At 56.1% G+C, this 21692-nt stretch overlaps 2 protein-coding genes across 15 annotated transcripts in view; one reads left to right on the top strand and one right to left on the bottom strand.

The window, feature by feature from the left end:
- The window catches only part of UBALD1 (UBA like domain containing 1), a 178082-nt gene that overhangs the window by 124875 nt on the left and 31515 nt on the right, over window positions 1–21692 (top strand). The gene's annotated exons all lie outside the window — the stretch shown is intronic.
- MGRN1 (mahogunin ring finger 1) overlaps window positions 1–21692 on the bottom strand; it is a 69809-nt gene that overhangs the window by 32327 nt on the left and 15790 nt on the right. For all 4 annotated transcript variants that reach the window (XM_050774328.1, XM_050774327.1, XM_050774330.1 and 1 more), the window contains exons 2-7: window positions 17788–17906; window positions 15885–15973; window positions 15122–15268; window positions 10398–10515; window positions 1811–1877; window positions 1434–1483 (exon numbers count right to left, since the gene is read on the bottom strand). In XM_050774328.1, coding sequence (XP_050630285.1) covers window positions 1434–1483; window positions 1811–1877; window positions 10398–10515; window positions 15122–15268; window positions 15885–15973; window positions 17788–17906 — 590 coding nt within the window. The remainder of the gene's footprint in view (window positions 1–1433; window positions 1484–1810; window positions 1878–10397; window positions 10516–15121; window positions 15269–15884; window positions 15974–17787; window positions 17907–21692) is intronic.

A 21692-nucleotide genomic window follows, 5' to 3' on the forward strand; every position in this document is an offset into this window, starting at 1 on the left:
GCTCATGCCTGTAATCCAAGCACTCTGTTGGGGGGCGAGGTGGGTGGATCACCTGAGGTCAGGAGTTCGAGAACGGCCTGGTCAACATGGTGAAACCCCATCTCTACTAAAAACACAAAAAATTAGCCAGACATGGTGGTGGACACCTGTAATTTCAGCTACTCGTGAGGCTGAGGCAGGAGAATCTCTTGAACCAAGAGGTGGAGGTTGCAGTGAGCCGAGATCATGCCATTGCACTCCAAGCCTGGGTAACAAGAGCGAAACTCCGTCATCTCAAAAAAAAATAAATAAAAATAAAATAAAATTAAAAAAAGGCCAGGCGCAGTGGCTCACACCTGTAATCCCAGCACTTCAGGAAGCCGAGGCAGGCAGATGACCTGAGGTCAGGAGTTCAAGACCAGCCTGGTCAACATGGCAAAGCCCCATCTCTACTAAAGATACAAAAATTAGCCAGGTGTGGCCAGGTGCAGTGGCTCATGTATGTAATCCCAGCACTTTGGGAGGCCGAGGCAGGTGGATCACGAGGTCAGGAGATCAAGACCATCCTGACTAGCACAGTTAGCACAATGAAACCCTATCTCTACTAAAAATACAAAAAATTAGCTGGGTGTGGTGGCGGGCGCCTGTAGTCCCAGCTGCTTGGGAGGCTGAGGCAGGAGAATGGTGTGAACCCCGGAGGCAGAGGTTGCAGTGAGCCGAGGTTGCGCCACTGCACTCCAGCCTGGGCAACAGAGCGAGACTCTGTCTCAAAAAAAAAAAAAATTAGCCAGGCATAGTAGCATGGGCCTGTAATCGCAGGTACTTAGAGGCTGAGGCAGGAGAATCGCTTGAACCTGAGAAGCAGAGGTTGCAGTGAGCACATATTGCACCACCGCACCACTCCAGCCTGGATGACTGGCGAGACTCCGTCTCCAAAGAAAAAAAAAAAAAGGCCAGGCCCAGTGGCTCACGCCTGTAATTCCAACACTTTGGGAGGCCGTGGCAGGTGGATCACTTGAGGTCAGGAGTTGGAGACCAATCTGGCCAACATGGTGAAACCCTGTTTCTACTAAACACACAAAAATTAGCCAGGCGTGGTGGTACATAGTACTCCCAGGTACTCGGGAGGTTGAGGTGGGCGCATTGCTTGAACCGGGGAGGCAGAGGTTGCAGTGAGCCGAGGTCATTGAACTCCAGCCTGGGTGACAGAGTGAGACCCTGTCTCAGGGGAAAAAAAAAAAAAAAAAGCAAATGCAAAGCCTCGTGACAGCGGCGCTCAGCCTCGGGACCAGAATTCTGGAAAGCAGGAAGCCACAGGCACACCCCCACCTGCCCCGGGCCCTTGACACTCAGCGACCCCACGAAGCCCCAACCCCTGCTCAGCCTTATCTCAAAAGACCACCCCCTGCCCAGCTCCCAGGTCCTCGGGAAGGTGATGGCCAGATGGCACTTACCTTTTCAAAGGCGGCCAAGAGCACGTGGGCATGGCCGGTCACTTCCACCACTGCTGGGGAGAAAGGGGCAGAGCAGTCAAGAATGTGGGCCTGCCCCACCCAGGCATCTCACCTCCCCGAGCCTGGCAGGCCTGCGGCACCAAGGGCTCAGCCTGCGCAGAGTCCAGAGTGCAGAGTCTGTTCTGGGACCCGCCCTCCTGCACTTTCCAGTTCCTCAACTGCCCCAGACTCCAAGCTGCCCACACACCCCGCCTCGTGGCGAGCCCAAGGCCCTGTGCCTGGCCTGCTACATCACTGCTGCAAGCACTCCTCCCTCAGGACGCGCTTCCTCCTTGCATGGCCTGCACGCCCAGGAGGATGGAAGAGGATGCACTCACCATCTCCTTCGTCTACCACAGCCTGGATGACCACTGGAAACACGCCTCGGTCCAGGTCAAAGTTCAGCTGAGGAGAGAGTTGGCAACAACGGTCAGGACCCACACAGCCAAGCCTGGAAGCCTGGAGTCGGTCAACAGATGAGCTGGAGAAAGCAGGCAGCAGCAGAGCTCAGAGGACATGCCTCGAGATGGCAGGAAAGGCGGATGCCAGGCTTGGCACCTTTTTAATGTGTGTGTTAAAACAGATAAAACATAAACTCTGCCATTTTAAACACGTTTCAACAGCGTTAAGTACATTTAAAATGTCATGCAACTGCCACCATCCATTTCCAGAACTTTTCTTTCTTTTTTTTTTTTGAGACGGAGTCTCGCTCTGTCGCCCAGGCTGGAGTGCAGTGGCGCAATCTTGGCTCACTGCAAGCTCCGCCTCCCGGGTTCACGCCATTCTCCTGCCTCAGCCTCCCGAGTAGCTGGGACTACAGGCGCCCACAACCGCGCCCGGCTAATTTTTTTTGTATTTTTAGTAGAGACGGGGTTTCACCGTGGTCTCGATCTCCTGACCTTGTGATCCGTCCGCCTCGGCCTCCCAAAGTGCTGGGATTACAGGCGTGAGCCACCGCGCCCGGCCCAGAACTTTTCATCACCCCAAACAGAAACCCCACGCATAGCCATCAGCACCCACACACTCTCCGTCCCCTCCTCCAGCCCTCAGAAGCCACCACGTGCTTCCTGTCTCAAGGGATTTGCCATTTTCGGACCTGTCATTTACATGGAATTGCACAACAGGTGACCTTCTGTCTAGGTATGTTTCCAAAGTTCACCCACGGAGCAGCACGCATCGGTGCTGCTTTCCTTTTTCTGGCCAAATAACAGGCACTGTGTGGACATCCACACGCTGTGCACGCATTCCTCCGTGACGGACACCGGACTGGGCCTGCGTCCTGGCTACGGTGAGCAGTGCTGCGCAAGTGTCTGCCTGAACCGCGTTTTCGGTTCTCCTGGGTGCGTGCCTTGGAGGGGAAGTGCTGGTCACTGGGCAACTCCCTGTGACTTTTGAAGGCACCTGGCTTGGCCCCAGAAAACACAAAAGGCAAGCGAGGGAGACCACGAGGCTGGCTTGAGTCCAAGGAGAAGCTTCCTCCTGCTTTCATCCCAACCCTGCCGTGCACAGGCTTAAGGCCACCCTCTTCCCCACAGCCCCCAGGGCCCCAGCAGTCGGCCCAGCACAGTACCATCCTCTTGGAGCCCTACTCCCGGGTACTGCTCTGCGGGTCTCGCCCTGCCCTCTGCAGGCCAAGTCTTTCTCTGGGCCTCAGGAAGCACTTGGCCCCTGGGCTTCTATCATTCAGACCCTGGTAACCAGGAAAGCCACTGGCCACCATCGGGCTCCCTGACTCCCTCCGTGGAGGGCAGGGACCCTGTGTCTCCAGTCACCATGACATCCTCGGTGTCTGGCACAGAACAGCAATGGACACATGCACCTGTTTATTCTGGGAGGAAAAAGAATCATTTATTTCTCAATAAAGATTTACTGAAAGAACGGATACTGGCTGCGCCACTGTGAGCATTCTAAAAGCCAGCGAATCATTTGCTTAACACGAGTGAACTGCAGGAGATGGTAATTATAACACAATAAAGGTGTTTAAAAAAAAAAAAAAAAAACAGAACAAGGCCGGGTGCCATGGCTCATGCCTGTAATCACAGCACTTTGGGAAGCCCAGACAGCGGATCACCTCAGGTCAGGGGTTTGAGACCAGCCTGGCCAATATAGTGAAACCCCATCTCTACTAAAAATACAAAAATTAGCCAGGCGTGGTGATGCACGCCTGTAATCCCAGCTACTCGGGAGGCTGAGGCAGGAGAATCGCTTGAACCCGGGAGGCAGAGGTTGTGGTGAGCCGAGATCGCCCCATTGCACTCCAGCCTGGGGGACAGAGTGAGACTCCACCTCAAAAACAAAAACAAAAAATGGATGAGACATCAAAAGGAAGGGCCTGGCAGGCCCAGTTCAGGCAAGGGCAGCTGGGTCGGGGGAGAGCATCCTGCCTCCCGAGCCCGACCACAGGCCTCAGTGACCAAGACCCACGAGGAAGGGACGAGCCCCTCCATGTCTGCAGCAACCACCCCCACAGACGTCCAGGTGGGAACACTCCTGGCCCAGCACACGGGAACCCTGAGCCCGCAGCCAAGCACTCACCCCAAACGGCAATGCTCAGAACCAACAGACACACAGGATGTCTCCTCTCCCACTGTCCCTCCGTGAAGTGGGCAGCAGAAGCAGGGCAGGGGCACACATCCCCACCCCAGCGGCCCACGGTGGCTTTCATCTCAGGTCCTCCTGAGCCTCGGCTTCCTTCCTTGTAAAATGGGGTCATTACTGTGCTACCGCATGGGTTTCAAGGATAAAGCACAAATGTAGTCCTCTCAACAGACCCAGCACAGACACTGCCTGTGGTGGTTGCTACGGTTGTTGTGAATATTACTATCTTTTTTTTTTTTTTTTTTTGAGACAGAGTCTTGCTCTGTTACCCAGGCTAGAGTGCAGCCGCTGGATGTTGGCTCACTGCAACCTCCAACTCTTGGGTTCAAGCAATTCTCCTGCCTCAGCCTCCCGAGTAGCTGGGATTATAGACGCCTGCCACCATGCCCAGCTAAATTTTTGTATTTTTTGTAGAGACAGGGTTTCACCCTGTTGGCCAAGCTGGTCTCAAACTCCTGACCGCAAGAGATCCGCCTGACTCAGCCTCCCAAAATGCTGGGATTACAGGCATGAGCCACTGCCCCTGGCCAAATATTACTATTATTTAAGGAACAGAGAAAAATGTTTCTTCCTAAGATTTGTCAACACAGTGAATTTCCTACCAAAAATACAGACGAGGAGAAGAGTTACGTGGACCACAGAGAGTAGTCAGGAGAAGGGGACGGGGAGAAACATTAGTGTGCCCAACTGCCAACCAGGAAGGCTACATGGACATGGACACAGGGCAAAGGCTGGCAGTACCCAGGCGCTCCCAAGGATGTCCCCACCCAGCAGGGACTCCATAACCACAGGCACCTGGCACACAGCTACCGCAGCTTCCTGCCATCTGGAGCTAAGAGTTCCATTCCGATCAGAATGAATGGCACATGTAACCCATCGATACAAGAAGCCCTGGGCAGGCAGCCATCAGCTGAACAAACCACAAGCCTGGAGACCAAGTCCACACGGGCCTAGGCCCTGCATCTCACGAGGGAGGGTCACAGGCTCCAGCCACAAGTCCCGTGGTATGGATACCAATGCACATGTGGACAGAGGTGGACAGAGACACTGACGCTGGGGGCTGTGCTGTGAAGGCTGAGAAGTGCCGTGGTCTCTGTTAGCGAGGAAGGGTGAAGCCAGGAGTTGGCAGGGCACTGGCCCGGGGCCAGAGTCAGGGCTGCTGGCGATGAGTCTAGCTCCTTACCCATTCACTACAAACAGGCCCCCACCCGAGCCTCAGTTTCCCCATTTGGCAAAATGGAACGGAAGTCACGCCTAACGCAAGGCTCCAAGTGCTGTGGCTGGCAGAGCACACAGTCAATACCAGCACCCAGAAGTCCGTGTGTCCAGGCAACGGGAGCCGACCCAGTCTCCTCTGGGAGGGGCTGGAGGGTGCAAAAGGAGAACAGGGTGCGAAAGGTGGCCAAGGAGGCCAATCCTGGGCCAGAGCTTTGTGCAAATGTCCACACACATCAGAAAGCTGCAGGCTGTTGGGCCTGACATGGTGGCTCAGGCCTGTAATCCCAACACTCTGGGAGACCGAGGTAGGAGGATTGCTGGAGCCCCGGAGTTTGAGATCAGCCTAGGCAACATAGTCAAACTCTGTCTCTACCAAACAAACAAACAAACAGCCAGCAGTGGTGGCACCTGTAATCCCAGCTACTGGGAAAGTTGAGTTGAGGTGAGAGGATCTCTTAACCAAGGAGTTCGAGGCTACAGCGAGCTGTGATTGTGCCACTGCACTCCAGCCTGGGAGACAGAGTGAGCCCCTGTCTCAAAAAAGCGGGGGGAGGCTGCAGGGAGGTGGGGCACATGTTCACACCCACCGGGACCCAGCCAGGCCTCCAGCTCCCAGCCAACCGAGGGATACCACAGACACCTGGGCTTGCCAGAGGGAGGGACACTCCCTTCCCTGGCGTGGGGAGCCTGTCAGGGGCTGATGCTGGCACTGTAGGCCCCTTGTGAGCCTGTTTCCTGCCCACTCCGCTGAGTCTGCACAGGAGCCATCGTCCCAGGGTTGCCTAGCAACGCTCCCACGCTGCTGCCACAAGGGCTGTCATGAAGCCCAGAAAGGAGGAGTTCACGCACCGGCAGCTGCTCCTTTAGGTGATGGAGCTGGACGGGGGAGGCAGAGCTTTGTGGAGCGCACCCACCCCCACGCCCCTGCCCACCCCGCGCTTCCACCCAGGCCTGGAATGCATCCGCGCAGCCAGCACCTCAGCACTGACGGAGGAGCCTGAGTGAGCTGTGATTTTTTCTCATCACACTGCAGAAACTCAGTGCTGACAGTGCTTTACTGGTGTGCAATAAAAACCAATGGTCTGGGGGAGGCGTGCATGATGGTAGCTGTAGCCTTCTCTCCCACTAGCCGGCTGGCAGACTGGGGTTTACAGTGGGCACCCCGGGTAAAGCCCTTTGCATGCTGATCACAGAGCCCTCATGGCCACCCTGTGAGGAACTGCTTCCAGCCCCAGTCTGCAGAAGGGCAAACCCAGGCTCACAGAGCTGCAGAACTGGCCTAACGCTCTAGAGAGAGAAAACAGCAGAACCAAAGTGGGCCCCCACCCCCTCCACACATGTCCTCTGTGCTCCTGGGCAAGGCCAGTGCAGCCACCCTGGGCACCCCTGTGGCCTGTCCTTGCAGCTGTGCTCTTAACGACGCTAAGCCACGTCTGGCCCAGCATCTGAGCCCCTCAGGTTCTCTCTGGGAAAGCGTCTCCCTCCTACTCCAGGTCTCTGTGGCCTGGCTGCAGGACGGGAGGCCCCCGCCCCAAGTGGGGCCACAAAGAGAAGGCGCACGGCCTCCAAGCACCTCTGGACCCAGCCGGATGGCCACGCGCTGGCCTGCAGGGCACTCGCTGAGAACAGGGCCAGCTGAGGGAGGTGGGAGGCTAAGCCACAGAGATCCCCGCCCTGATGACACATTCCCTGGAAGAAACCTCAGGCCACCTAGTCTTCTCTGAATCTACACCAGTAAGTCTCTAGTTTTCTTTTCTTAAACAAACCCAAGAGTTTTTCTGTCACTTCCATCCACAAAAGTCCTGACAAAGATAGCACCTCGAAGGCCGCACAGCAGCAGCTGTCCCTGACGTGCGCCGACTCTCAGCATGGCCATCCACGGACAAGCCAGGGCTACAAGCACACGGGCGCTCATTCAGCTTCCTCAGCAAACCCTCACCAAAGGGCCCCTGGTGGGTCCAGTGCCAAGTCCGGGACAGAGGTAAGGACAACTGGGGGCATCGTGGTTCCAACCCTCTCTGGGCCCTGAACCCTCAGGAAGCTGGCCACAGTGACCCCTCCCCTCCCCCGACCACCTCACCTGCAAACCCATGGCTCACAGGGCATGGAGACTGGGGCTCCCCAGAGGGGCTGGGGGAGGGACCCCAGGGAACATGAAAAAACAGGGAACAGAGACACCCCCAAACTCCCACTCGCCAGAGTTCAGCACACACGCCACACAGCACCCACAGCCACACGTGAGAGCTGCGTGCAGGGTCCACACCGGTGATGCTGGGAGAGGACAGAGACTCCGCCCACCCAAGGGAGTCTGGGGAGACATTTATTTTACTTTTACCTTTATTTTATTATTTTTACCTTCCCAAGAAATGGAGTCTCGCTATGTTGCTCAGGCTGGAGTACAATGGCTATTCAAAGGGACAATCCCACTACTCCTCAGCATGAGAGTTTTCATCTGTTCGGTTTCCAGTCTGGGCCGATTCCCCCCTCCTTAGACAACCTGGTGGTCCCCCACTCCCAGGTGCTTTTACTTTTGAGACAGGGTCTCGCTCTGTCACACAGGCTGAAGTGCAGTGGCATGATCATGGCTCACTGCAAGCTCGATCTCCCAAGCTCAAGCGATCTTCCCACCTCAGCCTCCTCAGGAGCTGAGACTACAGGCAAATACCATCACACCAAGCTGATTTTTGTATTTTTCACAGAGACAAGGTTTTACTCAGGTTGGTCTCAACCTTAAATGATCCTTCCACTTCAGCCCCCCAAAGTCCTGGAACTATAGGCAAAAGCCACCACACCTGGCTTGTTTTATTTTATTTTATTTTTTTTTGAGACGGAGTCTGGCTCTGTCGCCCGGGCTGGAGTGCAGTGGCCGGATCTCAGCTCACTGCAAGCTCCGCCCCCCGGGTTTACGCCATTCTCCTGCCTCAGCCTCCCGAGTAGCTGGGACTACAGGCACCCGCCGCCTCGCCCGGCTAGGTTTTTGTACTTTTTAGTAGAGACGGGGTTTCACCGTGTTCACCAGGATGGTCTCGATCTCCTGACCTAGTGATCTGCCCGTCTCGGCCTCCCAAAGTGCTGGGATTACAGGCTTGAGCCACCGTGCCCGGCCGGCTTGTTTTATTTTTAATGCAAGGACAAGGAGGCTTTTCACAGAGAGCGGCTGCAGGTCAGGAAGAGAGGAGCCACAGGACTGGCCCCAGCATAAGTAAGCTCATCAGGCCTCCTGGGAGGGCATGTGGTCAATGTCTCCGCCTGGCCTCGGACCCACAAGGTCTGTCCTGTTTCTTGTTTTTGTTTTCTTTTTTTTTTGAGATGGAGTCTCGCTCTGTCACCCAGGCTGGAGTGCACTGGCTCGATCTCGGCTCGCTGCAAGCTCCGCCTCCCGGGTTCACGCCATTCTCCTGCCTCAGCCTCCCGAGTAGCTGGGACTACAGGCGCCCACCACCTCGCCCGACTAATTTTTTGTATTTTCAGTAGAGACGGGATTTCACTGTGTTAGCCAGGATGGTCTCAATCTCCTGACCTCGTGATCCACCTGCCTCAGCCTCCCAAAGTGCTGGGATGACAGGCGTGAGCCACCGTGCCTGGCCACACGAGGTCTGTACTGTTACACAGGAACCCCCTGGACCAGGGTCTTTGCAAGCTGCAGACCACATGGACGCTGGAAAACAAGGCAAAGGGAGAAGGAAGGAGGATACAGCTTTGACTGAAAGCTGGAGAGGGGCCTAGGAGGGAAAACTAGCAAAGCAGCCACTTAAGCCGCAACCTACAAAAGGCCTCGTTAAAAGAAGTCTGCAGCTTTGGCTGGTCACAGTGGCTGACGCCTGTAATCCTAGCACTTTGAAGGCCAAGGCAGGCGGATCACGAGGTCAGGAGATCAAGACCATCTGAGCTAACACAGTGAAACCACATCTCTACTAAAAATACAAAAAATCAGCTGGCCATGGTGGCATGTGCCTGTAATCCCAGCTACTCAGGAACCTGAGTCAGGAGAATCCCTTGAACCCAGGAGGCAGAGGTTGCAGTGAGCCAAGACCGCACCACTGCACTCCAGCCTGGGCAACAGAGTGAGACTCCGTCTCAAAAAAAAAAAAAAAAAAAAAAGAGACGTCTGCATCAAGATTTTAAACAAAAGTAAGGTTAAAAAGTTTCGGCCGGGCGCGGTGGCTCACGCCTGTAATCCTAGCACTTTGGGAGGCCGAGACGGGCGGATCACGAGGTCAGGAGATCGAGACCATCCTGGCTAACACGGTGAAACCCCGTCTCTACTGAAAATACAAAAAACTAGCTGGGCGAGGTGGCGGGCGCCTATAGTCCCAGCTACTCGGGAAGCTGAGGCAGGAGAATGGCGTGAACCCGGGAGGCAGAGCTTGCAGTGAGCTGAGATCCAGCCACTGCACTCCAGCCTGGGTGACAGAGCGAGACTCCGTCTCAAAAAAAAAAAAAAAAAAAAGTTTGAAAGACCACCACCAGGCTGGGCGTGGTGGCTCAAGCCTGTAATCCCAGCACTTTGGGAGGCCGAGATGGGCGGATCACGAGGTCAAGAGATCGAGACCATCCTGGCTAACACGGTGAAATCCTGTCTCTACTAAAAAAAAATACAAAAAACTAGCCGGGCGAGGTGGTGGGCGCCTGTAGTCCCAGCTACTCGGGAGGCTGAGGCAGGAGAATGGCGTGAACCTGGGAGGCAGAGCTTGCAGTGAGCTGTGATCTGGCCACTGCACTCCAGCCTGGGCCGTGACAGAGCGAGACTCTGTCTCAAAAAAAAAAAAAAAAAAAAAAAGACCACCACCTGGTGTGAACAGACCCTGCACTGCTACAGCCGGCAAAGGGGGCCCCATTCTTCACAGCTCCCGAGATCCCAGTGTCTGAACCTCCAAGTGTGGCTGCCTGGTTGGCGTCTGGTCTCCTGGCTCCGCCAACATGTGGCCCAGGCCTTGCTCCAGTCCATCTGCACGTCTGCCTGAGCACATAGACTGGGGTAGCCGTTCCCAGGCCTTATGAAGCCCGGAGGAACCCAAACACACAGGTCTCACTGCGCTGGCCCCACCCCCAAGAGAAGAGAATTCGAGAGAAGGAGCAAAGGGCAAGGAGGAGCTCAGCCAGGATTACCTCGTCATCCTTCCATTCCAAGAAGTCGATCTTGAAGGAGGGCAGGGAGAACTGCTGGCTCACCCCTCTCTTGTAGTGGACGGTCTCGGACTGTAGTGAGGGGCTTTTGGGGCTGTATCTGCAGGGAGCCGAGAGCAGGCAGTGAGACTGCAGCAGGGCGAGGGCCCTCCGTGCCCGCCCCTCCCACTCTGAAAGCTGGCAGGGCTGCAGACATCTGTCTTTTGGGGACCCTCTCTTGTGGGGGACAGCAAACTGCCTACATGACCACGTGGCCCTCACCTTCCAGGGCCTTCCACAGCCTCTCGGCTCACCATGCAGCTCTGCCCACGTCAGGCCCGGCTACGATTCTTCCAGAGCCCACACCTGCCCAATCCCTTTGCTATATCGCCCAGTGTGGCTGTGCTTTTCCTTTCGATGGGGTGCTAAGCTGGTTTACTTTTTTTTTTAAGATAAGAGTCTTGCTCTGTCGCCCAGACTGGAGTGCAGCAGCATGATCTCAGCTCAGTGCAACCTCTGCCCCCCGAGTTCAAGTGCTCCTCCTGCCTCAGCCTCCAGAGTAGCTGGGATTACAGGTGTGCACCATCAGGCCAGGCTAATTTTTTATTTTTAGTACAGACAGGGTTTCGACATGTTGGCCAGGCTGGTCCGAACTCCTGACCTCAAGTGATCCACCTGCCTCAGCCTCCCAAAGTGCTGGGATTACAGGCGTGAATCACTGCGCCCAGCTTGAGTGCTTACTTTTAGAATGAACACAGTACTTAAGTACACACAGTGCAAAATGCTCCTTCCCCAACCCTCACACCTGCTCCCAGTGGCCTGTTCTCCGCCCCATCAGAGACCCATATATCACTCCCAGGGAGCGAGGCACAATGGTGGCCACATGCACCGCGGCTCTCTCTTCCTCAGCATTCAGACGCGGTAGGCGTCAACACTGCTCTTTCATGTGTCCGCACACATTGGGGCTGTGTCCTGTGAACCACCACACCGGTCCCGCTGTGGTTTTATCATTCCGTCAGGGCCCCTGAGATGGTCACCAATATCTCACTCTTCTTAACACCTTTCCGCATGTCTTCGCCACAGGCCAGGCGCGAGTGCATCCCTAAGACAGGTGTCTCAAGCAGTTTCATGTCTGATAAAACTCCATGCAGGAACCCAATTCACACCCCACAGCCCCTCCCTCCACCACACCGCCCTGCTTGCCTGCGGCCAGGGCTGGCTCTCCTGGACAAAGGCACACTGAGCCCAGAGGTGGGGTAGGGTGTGGGAGGGCCACCACTGTACACACAAAGGCAGAAGAGGCCTGCCCTGGCCACCAGAGCCCAGTGTGGGAGGAGGCACTACAGGGGAGGCCCAGGCTCAGCCTCAGTAAAACGCACAGTTAAGACACCGCCCTCAGGTGGACCCCAGCTTTCTCCTGTGAGCTGTGGAGCCCTGCACACACCCTTCTGTCTGAGCCTCAGTTTCCCTGTCATGAGGCAGAGAGGGTGGCTTGCCCTGCAGCTCAAATGGATGGAGCACTGGCAGGCTGGATGGGGTCCGGGTGCCTGGGCACAGCCTCCAGGTCCTGGAGCTGCTCCTGCTCTGTGATCCCTGCTGGGAGGGGAATCAGGCCTCGTACCAGGTCCTGAGAGGAGGGGACTGTTTTCTCTGTGATCCCCGCTGGGACGGGAAGCTGGCCTTGCGCCAGGTCCTGAGACAGGGGGACTGTGGCACTTCTCTCGTCACTAGCCCCCGGGGGTCTAGGACAGGGTGACACCAGCCAGGCTTGGCAGGGCATTTCTCTGTTCTCTCTAGCCTTTCTGGTGGCAGCGGGACCCTCTCTTCAAGTGCACCCGAGATGGTTACCCAACCCCTGAGCGCTGGGGGACAGGGGGCAGACCACTCACTCACACTGGCCTGTGACCTCGGCGCACACCCCCTTTGTGGCAGCCCCCGGACATCTCCCCAGAACCCAGCTCCTCCACCATGTTGGCCAGGCCCAAGGAGGGCACCAGGCCCCAGAAGCCCAGCTCCTCCATCACGTTGGCCAGGCCTGAGGAGGGCACCAGGCCCCGTGGGTGTCAAACACTCAACCCCAAGCAGTGGGATGCAAGAAAGGGACAGAGGGGCCTGCCCTGGTCACTCCAAATGCTCCTATACCCAATAATTCCATGCCTGTCATAGCACACAGGCATGCATTTCTGGTGTCATTAAAGAAATATGATCTGGGCCGGGCACAGTGGCTCACACCTGTAATCCCAGCACTTTGGGAGGCCAAGGTGGGAGGATCATGAGGTCAGGAGATCGAGACCATCCTGGCTAGCACGATGAAACCCCGTCTCTACTAAAAATACAAAAAATTAGCTGGGCGTGGTGGTGGGTGCCTGTAGTCCCAGCTACTTGGAAGGCTGAGGCAGGAGAATGGTGTGAACCCGGGAGGCAGAGGTTGCAGTGAGTTGAGATCGCGCCACTGCACTCCAGCCTGGGTGACAGAGTGAGACTCCATCTTAAAAAAAAAAAAAAAAAAAAAAAATATATATATATATATATATATATATACACACACACACACACACACATATATATATAAAATCACGTGCCAGGGCAAGGTAGAGCCTCAAAGAACAAAGTCCAGAAAAAGGGACCTGTTCCTCCCCCAAGTGCTGGTCCACAGGAAGAACCCTGGCTGCCGGGGAGCCCAGGGCCAGAGCCCAAGGGCGGCCTCACCTCGTGGCAGGTTCCCTCAGAAGCCCCACGAGTCGTTTCCACCAGCCCCTCAGCTCGAGCACTCAGGCTCCTTTCAGGAGCACTTGTCACATGAGGGGCTGTGCACAGGACACACGGTCCCCTCCTCACACGACCCACCCGCATTTCCAGCTGAGGACACAGAAGCACAAGCAGTCACGTGCCCCAAGCCACTCAGTGGGGACAGCATTCAAAGGCTAGGCTCTCAACCACACCCTATCGCCAGATGCAAAGCTGACCACTGAGCACTGTGCTCCAATGCAGGAAGGTGGGCGGTACACTCCTGCCTGTCCCTAAAGCCACTTGGGGCAGATGTGCCTTTGTAGGCTGGAGGCGGTCCTGCCAGCTCCTGCTGAAGTCGCACGTTTCAAACTTTCAGGGCCAGAAGGACCCTTATTTCAAATAAAACCTCTGCAAGTGCAAATATGTAATTGTGACACAATAAAAAATAAATATTTGGTCCCGGCCCCAGGTCCTGACACGGAGTCCTCTAAAACCCTTGTCATTTCCTGAGCGACAGGCGTGCTACGAGCGTCTTTTTTCTATTATTTGGTCCGTGATCTTTGCTCCCGACACAGAACTCCAAACCCGCGGAATGTCCTGGGTGGCAGGAGTGTCTATGTGTCAGTGATGCGGAATGTCCTGGGTGGCAGGAGCGTCTTATGTGTCAGCGAGGTGACTCTCGGCTCCTGTATGGGGTTGGCCGCCAGAAAGACCAAGCCATGATTAGAAACTTGGAAATGTCGTCGAAGAGCTCCTGAGGAAAAACAAACAAAAACCTGGGCCAGGCGGGCCGGGCTGCTGGCTCACGGCTGTAATCCCAGCACTTTGGGAGGCCAAGGCAGGTGGATCAACTAAGGTCGGGAGTTCGAGACCAGCCTGGCCACGATGGAGAAACCCTGTCTCTACTAAAAATACAAAACTAGCAGGGCATGGTGGCACACGCCTGTAATCCCAGCTACTAGGGAGGGTGAGGCAGGAGAAGCACTTGAACCTGGGAGGCGGAGGTTGTAGTGAGCCGAGATCGCGCCATTTCACTCCAGCCTGGGCAACAAGAGTGAAACTCCGTCTCAAAAACAAACAAAACCACTTTGGGAGGCCGACATGGACGGGATCATGAGGTCAAGACATCGAGACCATCCTGGCCAACATGGCAAACCCCTCATTCTCTACTAAAAATACAAAAATTAGCCAAGCGTGCTGGTGCATGCCTGTAGTCCCAGCTGCTCAGGAGGCTGAGGCAGGAGAATCGCTTAAACCTGGGAGGCGGAGATTGCAGTGAGCCGAGATCGCGCCACTGCACTCCAGCCTGACCAACAGAGCGAGGCTCTGTCTCAAAAAAAAAAAAAAAAAAACCTGGAACTGAATTTCAGCCAAGCCCCATCCTCCAGGGAGGGGACAGCGGCTGAAGACAGAGTTAATCATCAATCCTGCCTACGTGATGAAGCCTCCAGAAAAGGCCCTGAAATAAGCAGTTTTCGGGAAAGCTTCCAGGTTGGTGAATACAAAGGTGGCACGCACCACCCCTTTCCCCACACCTCGCCCTGTGAACCTCTTCATCTGGATCCTTTACAATCAACCAACAAACATCAGCCAAGTGTTTCCCTGGCTTCTGTGAGCCACATCAGCAACTGACCAAGCCTGAGGAGTGGGCTGTGGGAGCCTGATTTACGGCTGGTTGGTGAGAAGTTCAGGTGGCAGTGGGGGCTTATGACTGGCATCTGCAATGGGGCAGTCTTGTGGGACTGGGCCCTCCATGTGCTGCACAAACTCCAGGCAGCATCGGAACTGAAATGAGTCACAGGACCCCAGCTGGTTCCCGCAGAGAAGAGGCGAGTCCCTGGGGTGGGAGAAGCCCCTCACGTTGTGGTAAAGTCCTGGGAGTATGGTAAGAGAGCAGGGTTTCGTTTTCTCCCTCTGGTTACTAAGGCAGAGAGAAGCCTCCCCAAGGAGTCCGGGGACCCCCAGCCCAGCTGCTGCCAGCCACATGTGGGACTCACACTGCCCTGCCGTTCAGGAACTCCTCCGATGCCTGGCAGTAGATGGTGATGGCCACACGGGCATCAGCGTCGAAAGTGAACTCCAGGCTGTAAAGCACCCGGGGCTTGTCGCCGTCCTCGGTGGGGCTGTCAGCGTCGTCTTTGTACCTACCCCAGGCGGTGGAGAGAGGCAGCGGATCAGAGGCCACATCTGCGGAGGCTGCCTCCTGCCCTGCCAGGCTGAGGGCCGTGAAGGCGGCTTTGTGGACACAGCCCACTTCTCCAGCAGACATGGGGGCCGTTTCCTATTTGGACATGAAAGCCCAATGGTCCAGGGCTTGCCTCTCCTTCTTCCTGCCCACAGAAGACGGGGTACATGCTTTTGGTTCAGAGACAGACCCAGATGCCTCAAGTCTAGTTGGTTTAGGCAGTTTCTGAACCTACTGAAATCTGGTGCTGGGTCATTCCTGGCAGTGGGGGGCCGTCCTGTGCATGGCGGGAAGTCAGCACCCCTGGCACCCACCTGAGATGCCAGGGCACCCCACCTGGCTGCCTCCAGACACTGCCCAGGGTCCCTGTGAGGCACAGCTGAGAAGCCCTGGCTAAATGGCTCTTTCCACATGCCCTTTCCCTCACTCAGCCCAGGGCAGCCTCTGATTCCACATGGGAGGGTGCAGAAACTGGGGCCCCTCCCACCTGTCCTTTTCCTCAAGCAAGCCAGAACCTCTGCCCCGGGCTGCGCCCCACCGAGCCACAGGGTCCCCAGGGGCAGGGCGAAGGTTACCTCACCAGCCGGAGGGAGTCTTTGCGGATGTTCACTAGGCTCCGCAGCGTCTTCACGGGCTCGTGAGGGGCAGGAGTGACGTAGGGAAACTAGGAGGAAAACCACAGGGCCGCAGGTGACTCCCTCAGGAGCGGCCAAGGACAGAAAACGGGCCAGGGTGCAGCGGCCACAGCCCCAACGAGTATCCCTGGGTTCTCGTCCCCGTGTTAGAGGCTGCGTGGGCAGGCTGTCCTCATTTACAGGTAGAAGCTGCAGGCCACACAGCCCGCACATGCAACAGCCAGGACCAAACCACCCTGAGCAAATCCGGCCAGGCAGCCTCAACGCCCGATTCCTGCACGCTGGGGCCGCCCATCCCCAACCTGCTCTCCCAGGCTTCCCACATCCATCACTGCCCGGAACAACCTCAGCCCCTTCCTTGGGCCCCACCCTTTCCATCCTCAAAGCTTCCAACGAGCACCCCCGCCCCAGGCTGAGCCCCCAGATCCCCCAACGTTTACTGGCTCCTCCGGCCTCCTGTCCCCCAAGGCCTGCACCCTCTCACCTCCTCCTCTGTTCCCAGGGCCCCCTGCCTTTCTGCTCCTCCTGGAGGGGCCTCCTTCCCACCTATCACGGCTTGGTTCAGCCACGGGCTCTCCAGTGGCGTCTCCCTTTCTGCCCTTTCTCTCTTCTACCCATTTGTCCTGTGTTAATTGTCTATACTCCCACTAGGTAGCAGAGGCGGGGTCTGCCTTCACCCTAGGCCCTGGAAGAGTGCTAGGCACACAACAGGTGCCAAACGTGTGCTGAACAAACGGACAGCGCACAGTACTCGCGTACTATGACAGTATTCGAATGTACCCTCCTCTGGCAATGAGGGAAGATATTAGCCAGCTGTCTGTATCTCTTCTTTGGACCATGTCTCTTGCCCACTGTTCTAGGGAAAGTCAATTTTTTTTTTTTTTTTTGAGACAGCCTCCCTTTGTTGCCCACGCTGGAGTGCAGTGGCGCAATCTCAGCTCACTAAAACCTCCAACTCTCAGATTCAAGTGATTCTTCTGCCTCAGCCTCCCGAGTAGCTGGGATTACAGGCACAAACCACCACGCCCGGCTAATTTTTTTTTTTTTTTTTTTTTTTTTTAAGTAGAGACAGGATTTCACCATTTTGACCAGGCTCGCCTCAAACTCCTGGCCTCAGGTGATCTGCCCGCCTCAGCCTCCCCAAGTGCTGGGATTACAGGCATGAGCCACAATGCCCGGGGTCTGTAAATACTATTTTTCCTTTTAAAGAAAGTCATCGGCCGGGCGCGGTGGCTCAAGCCTGTAATCCCAGCACTTTGGGAGGCCGAGACGGGCGGATCACGAGGTCAGGAGATCGAGACCATCCTGGCTAACACAGTGAAACCCCGTCTCTACTAAAAATACAAAAACTTAGCCGGGCGAGGTGGCAGGCGCCTGTAGTCCCAGCTACTCGGGAGGCTGAGGCAGGAGAATGGCGTGAACCCGGGAGGCGGAGCTTGCAGTGAGCTGAGATCCGGCCACTGCACTCCAGCCTGGGTGACAGAGCGAGACTCCGTCTCAAAAAAAAAAAAAAAAAAAAAAAAAAAAAAAAAAGAAAGTCATCCAAGAAGGCTGGAATCAAATCTACAACGTTCTGCAGCCGTTGCAACCCAGATGCACCCGTTCAGTATGGCTGCTCTGTTTCGCAGTGACCCGCCCCTGGCCATCTGGCCTCTAAGGGGCAGCACCAGGACACCCCATTCCAGGGCACGTGTCCACACCCAAGCTCAACTGGAACCCTGTCAGGAGCTCTGCCCCGTTTAGGGGTGATTTGGTGCCCATCTGCCCTCATGGCTGGGATGCAGACCGCTGGGGACGGGGTCTCCCACCCCCGCAGCCCAGTGAGAGCCCTGTCCAGACCCACCTGGACTGGGCGGCTGCCCAGGAAATTCAGGTCCATGTTCTCTCCAAAGAGGTAACCTTCAGGGTGGGGGGTGTCAAATTTCTCTCCTCCCATGAAAAAGTGCGAAGCAAAGTAGTTTCCTGTTTAAAAAAGGAAACACGATTATAGATTGGTTTTTTGCTTCTGAGATGGAGTCTCGCTCTGTCACCCAGGCTGGAGTGCAATGGCGCAATCTTGGCTCACTGCAACCTCCACTCCTTGGGTTTAAGCGATTCTCTGCCTCAGCCTCCCGAGTAGCTGGGATTACAGGCACGTGCCACCATGCCTGGCTAATTTTTGTATTCTTAGTAGAGACGGGGTTTCACCATGATGGCCAGGATGGTCTCCAACACCTGGCCTCAAGTGATCCGCCTGCCTCAGCCTCCCAAAGTGCTGGGATTATAGGTGTGAGCCACAGTGCCCAGCCTGGAAACACAGTTATAAACTCTGAGGCTGAACACAGCCCGGTGGGAACATCTGATGGCCAAGAAGCCCAGTCCTGAGAAAGGCTCCACCTCAGGGGAGCTGGTGCAGACAGGCCAATGGGCGTCCCCCACACCTTCTGCCTCGGCCACCTGGCCTCAGGCCTTCCAAGGTGGCCTCCTGACCTCCTCACACCGCCAGCCTCAACACCCTTCCCTGGATGGCTCCTCACTGTTCACAGCCCGTCAGCCAGCTCCCAGCTCTAACACCACTTTTTCCTGTGGTGGCCTGAGCTGTGTTTCCGATGAAGACAAGTTCGGGTCCTACCCCACATCCACCCCCTACTTGTGCATGTGACCTTATTTGGAATTAGGGTCTTTGCAGATGTAATGAAGTTAAGATGAGGTCATACTGGATTGAAGGGCCTAAATCCAGTAACTTGTTCTTAACAGAAGGAAGAAGAGGGAGGTTTGGACGCAGACTCGTACGAAGGGAAGACCAAGGGAAGAAAGAGGCAGAGACTGCAGTGATGCGGCCACAAGCCCAGGGATGACAAGGAGTGCCTGGGGCCCCAGGAGTGGGGAGAGGTAAGGAAGAGTCCTCCCCAAGTGCCTTCAGGGGGCGTGGGTCTGCTGACACCTCAGTTTCTGACATGTGCCTCCATGACGGTGAGAGAATACATTTCTGCGTCTTAAGCCACGGTTAGAGGTCATTTGTCACAGCCACCCCGAGAAATCCTTACACATTTCCTGACCCCAGACTAAGTCACCCCACCCCCAAATCTGAGCCCTGCATACTTTCCATGTCAGCATCAAGCCCGGTTTAGAAGTCTCTGTGGGTCTGGACTAGTTCGTTCAGTCTGACTCCCGCGTGAGGGCAGTGGCCTGTAGGCGGCACCCATCAGCACCCTAGCACACTTAGGCACGAGATCTGCGCTTCTCCTACGAGGAGGGGATGAACAGCTGGGCAGCCTCAGAGACCTGCGCTCAGAGCCCTGCCGAGGAACACTGAGAGTATGGCCTCTCCCCTGGATTCTTGACCTCACACCCAGATTCAGCCCCGTTTCTCCCGGCACACAGTCCCTGAGAGGAGGGCCCAGGTGACCACAGGGGCCTATAGATTTCAGGGATGCTCAGACTACATGGTCCCCAACCTCACGTGTTGCAGGGACTTCCGGGAATTCTCAGAATCCCCACTGGGGGCCCCAGAATCCCTATTCCTTCTCAGAATTCCCACCTGAGGCCAGGTGGGCTCCTCCCGGGGCCCTCAACGGGAATTCTGAGACCTACAGGCCCTGCATGGCCTGTGTCCTTCCTGAGAACCACGGCTCCAGTTACAGTTAGCCCAGCCACGGCCAGCAAGAGTACCTGGGCCCCAACCATGAGTCCAGGATGCTCCTCCCGAGGGAGGTGGCCCAGAGCCAGGTGCCCAGCACAGCTGCTCCTGACTGCCAGGAACGGTGGGCAGGAGCCACAGCCCCACCCAACCCCCCATGCAGAACAGGGACCACTGAGAGGTGATGACGACCAGAAAACAAGAATAAAGCGGCGACTACTTCAGCAAGTGGGACGGCCTGATTTTATGGACCATCACGCAGCTGCTGGAACCAAGCTGATCTAGACACACCAACGTGGATTGAGTCACAGAAATGTGCAAGTTAAAGAAAACAAGTTAACACATTGCAAGATCATTTTCTGAGGGGTCACTGCACGCACTGAGATGTGCACAGCACAAATTGTGAATACACAGAGAATGTTCTGGAAGGTCACACCCACGAGGCTGCCAGGGAAATTGGTGCAGAGCAGATGAGGGATGAAGCAAAGCCCATGTGGTAGTTTTAAATCAAAAGAAAGAATACCTGCAGTACAGGTGAGCCCAGGATGCCTTCCCCAATTACCTGGGCCCTGCACGTAGCCCCACCACATTGAAAGCTTCATTGCATCTTAATACCCTAAGTCTTTAAAGTTGAATTTTCCACATGGCCTCTGGGGGGTCTGGGGGCCACAAGGCACACCGTGCCTCAGGACCTGGTGGTCTCCAGACACTGGCCTCAGGCTTGGCTGGCCTTTAACTCACCCAACCTCAAGCCCAAGTCACGGAGCAGGGCTGAGGGCGGCCCGGCCCGGAGCCACCTGCCTGACCTCCAAGATACACAACATGGCCATGCAAACCACAGGAACCCCCCGCACCAGCCACTGGCAGACAAGGGCCACAGCAGCATGGCAAGAGGGTGTGGGAAGCCCACTGACCCTGCTGACCAGCCCAGGACCCATCACTGGCGGCACCCTCAGCAGTGACCAGTCCCCGCCCTTCCAGGAGCTCCCCAGGGATGACGTAGTAAGGTGGGGTCCAGAAGGCCAGGCAGCCTTGGTCTGGAGGGAGACTCAGGAGTGGGCTTGTCCCTGCGAGGCCTTCCAGGCTGAGGCACTGGGAACTCCATGACCCCAGGCAGGAGACAGGTCCCTGGTCCAGAAGCCTTCTGCTCCAGCCTCCTCCCAGGGCACCCTCAAGGCACAGCCACTTTGTGTCCAAGAAGCCCTCTGAGTTTCCTCTCTGTAGGCAGAAGACGAGCGAGCTGGCCAGCCTCCACTAGGGCCCCCAACGCATCTCACCTCCCAGCTGACATGTCTCTGGGCAGACTGCACCCACACCGAACAGGGCTGACCAGGTGACCAGTGAGACCTCGTGAAAATGGCTTCTAAGGCTCTGGGGCAAGCTGCCACGGTGCTGTGAGGACACCCAAGCAGCCCCATGGAGAGGTCCACGTGGGGAGGACCCGAGGCCTCCTGCTAAACCCAGCACCAGCATGCCATGCCTGTGAGCCAGGGAGCAGCCCCTCCGTGCCCAGGCAAGCCCTCAGATGACCACAGCCCACCCACAGCTTTTTTTTTTTTTTAAGACAGGGTCTTGCTCTGTCACCGAGGTTGGAGTGCAGTGGCACGATCACCGCAGCCTTGGACCTCCTGAGCTCAAACAATCCTCCTGCCTCAGCCTCCCAAGTAGCTGGGACCATGGTGTGCACAATGCCTGGCTCATTTTTGTTTATTTTTTGTAGACACGGGGTCTCACTATGTTACCTAGGCTAATCTCAAACTTCTGGGCACAAGCAATCCTCCCACCTTGGCCTCCCAAAGGGCTGGGCTTACAGGCGTGAGCCACCGTGCCACAGCCTGAGTGAGGACTCATGAGTGATGGTGAGCCAGAGCCCCCCAGCTGAGCCACTCCCAGTCGTGACCCACACCGTGAGGTAGTAAGCGCTGTGCTAAGCCACTAAATTCTTAAGGAGTCACCCAGAAAAAGACGTCGAATCTTTCTGAGATGTGGTCTCAGTGACTGTCATTCTCTTCTCCTGGCTCCCAGTTCGACTTCATTTCTACAGTCACAGTCCTGGTTAGAGCCTCTGGCACCATCTGCCCTGTGGCTGTGCCCATTTGCCAGTCTCCCCACATCTCCTAGGTCTCCAG

The sequence above is a fragment of the Macaca thibetana genome, chromosome 20 (genome assembly GCF_024542745.1).
Source record: "Macaca thibetana thibetana isolate TM-01 chromosome 20, ASM2454274v1, whole genome shotgun sequence".
NCBI classification, from domain to species: Eukaryota; Metazoa; Chordata; class Mammalia; order Primates; family Cercopithecidae; genus Macaca; species Macaca thibetana.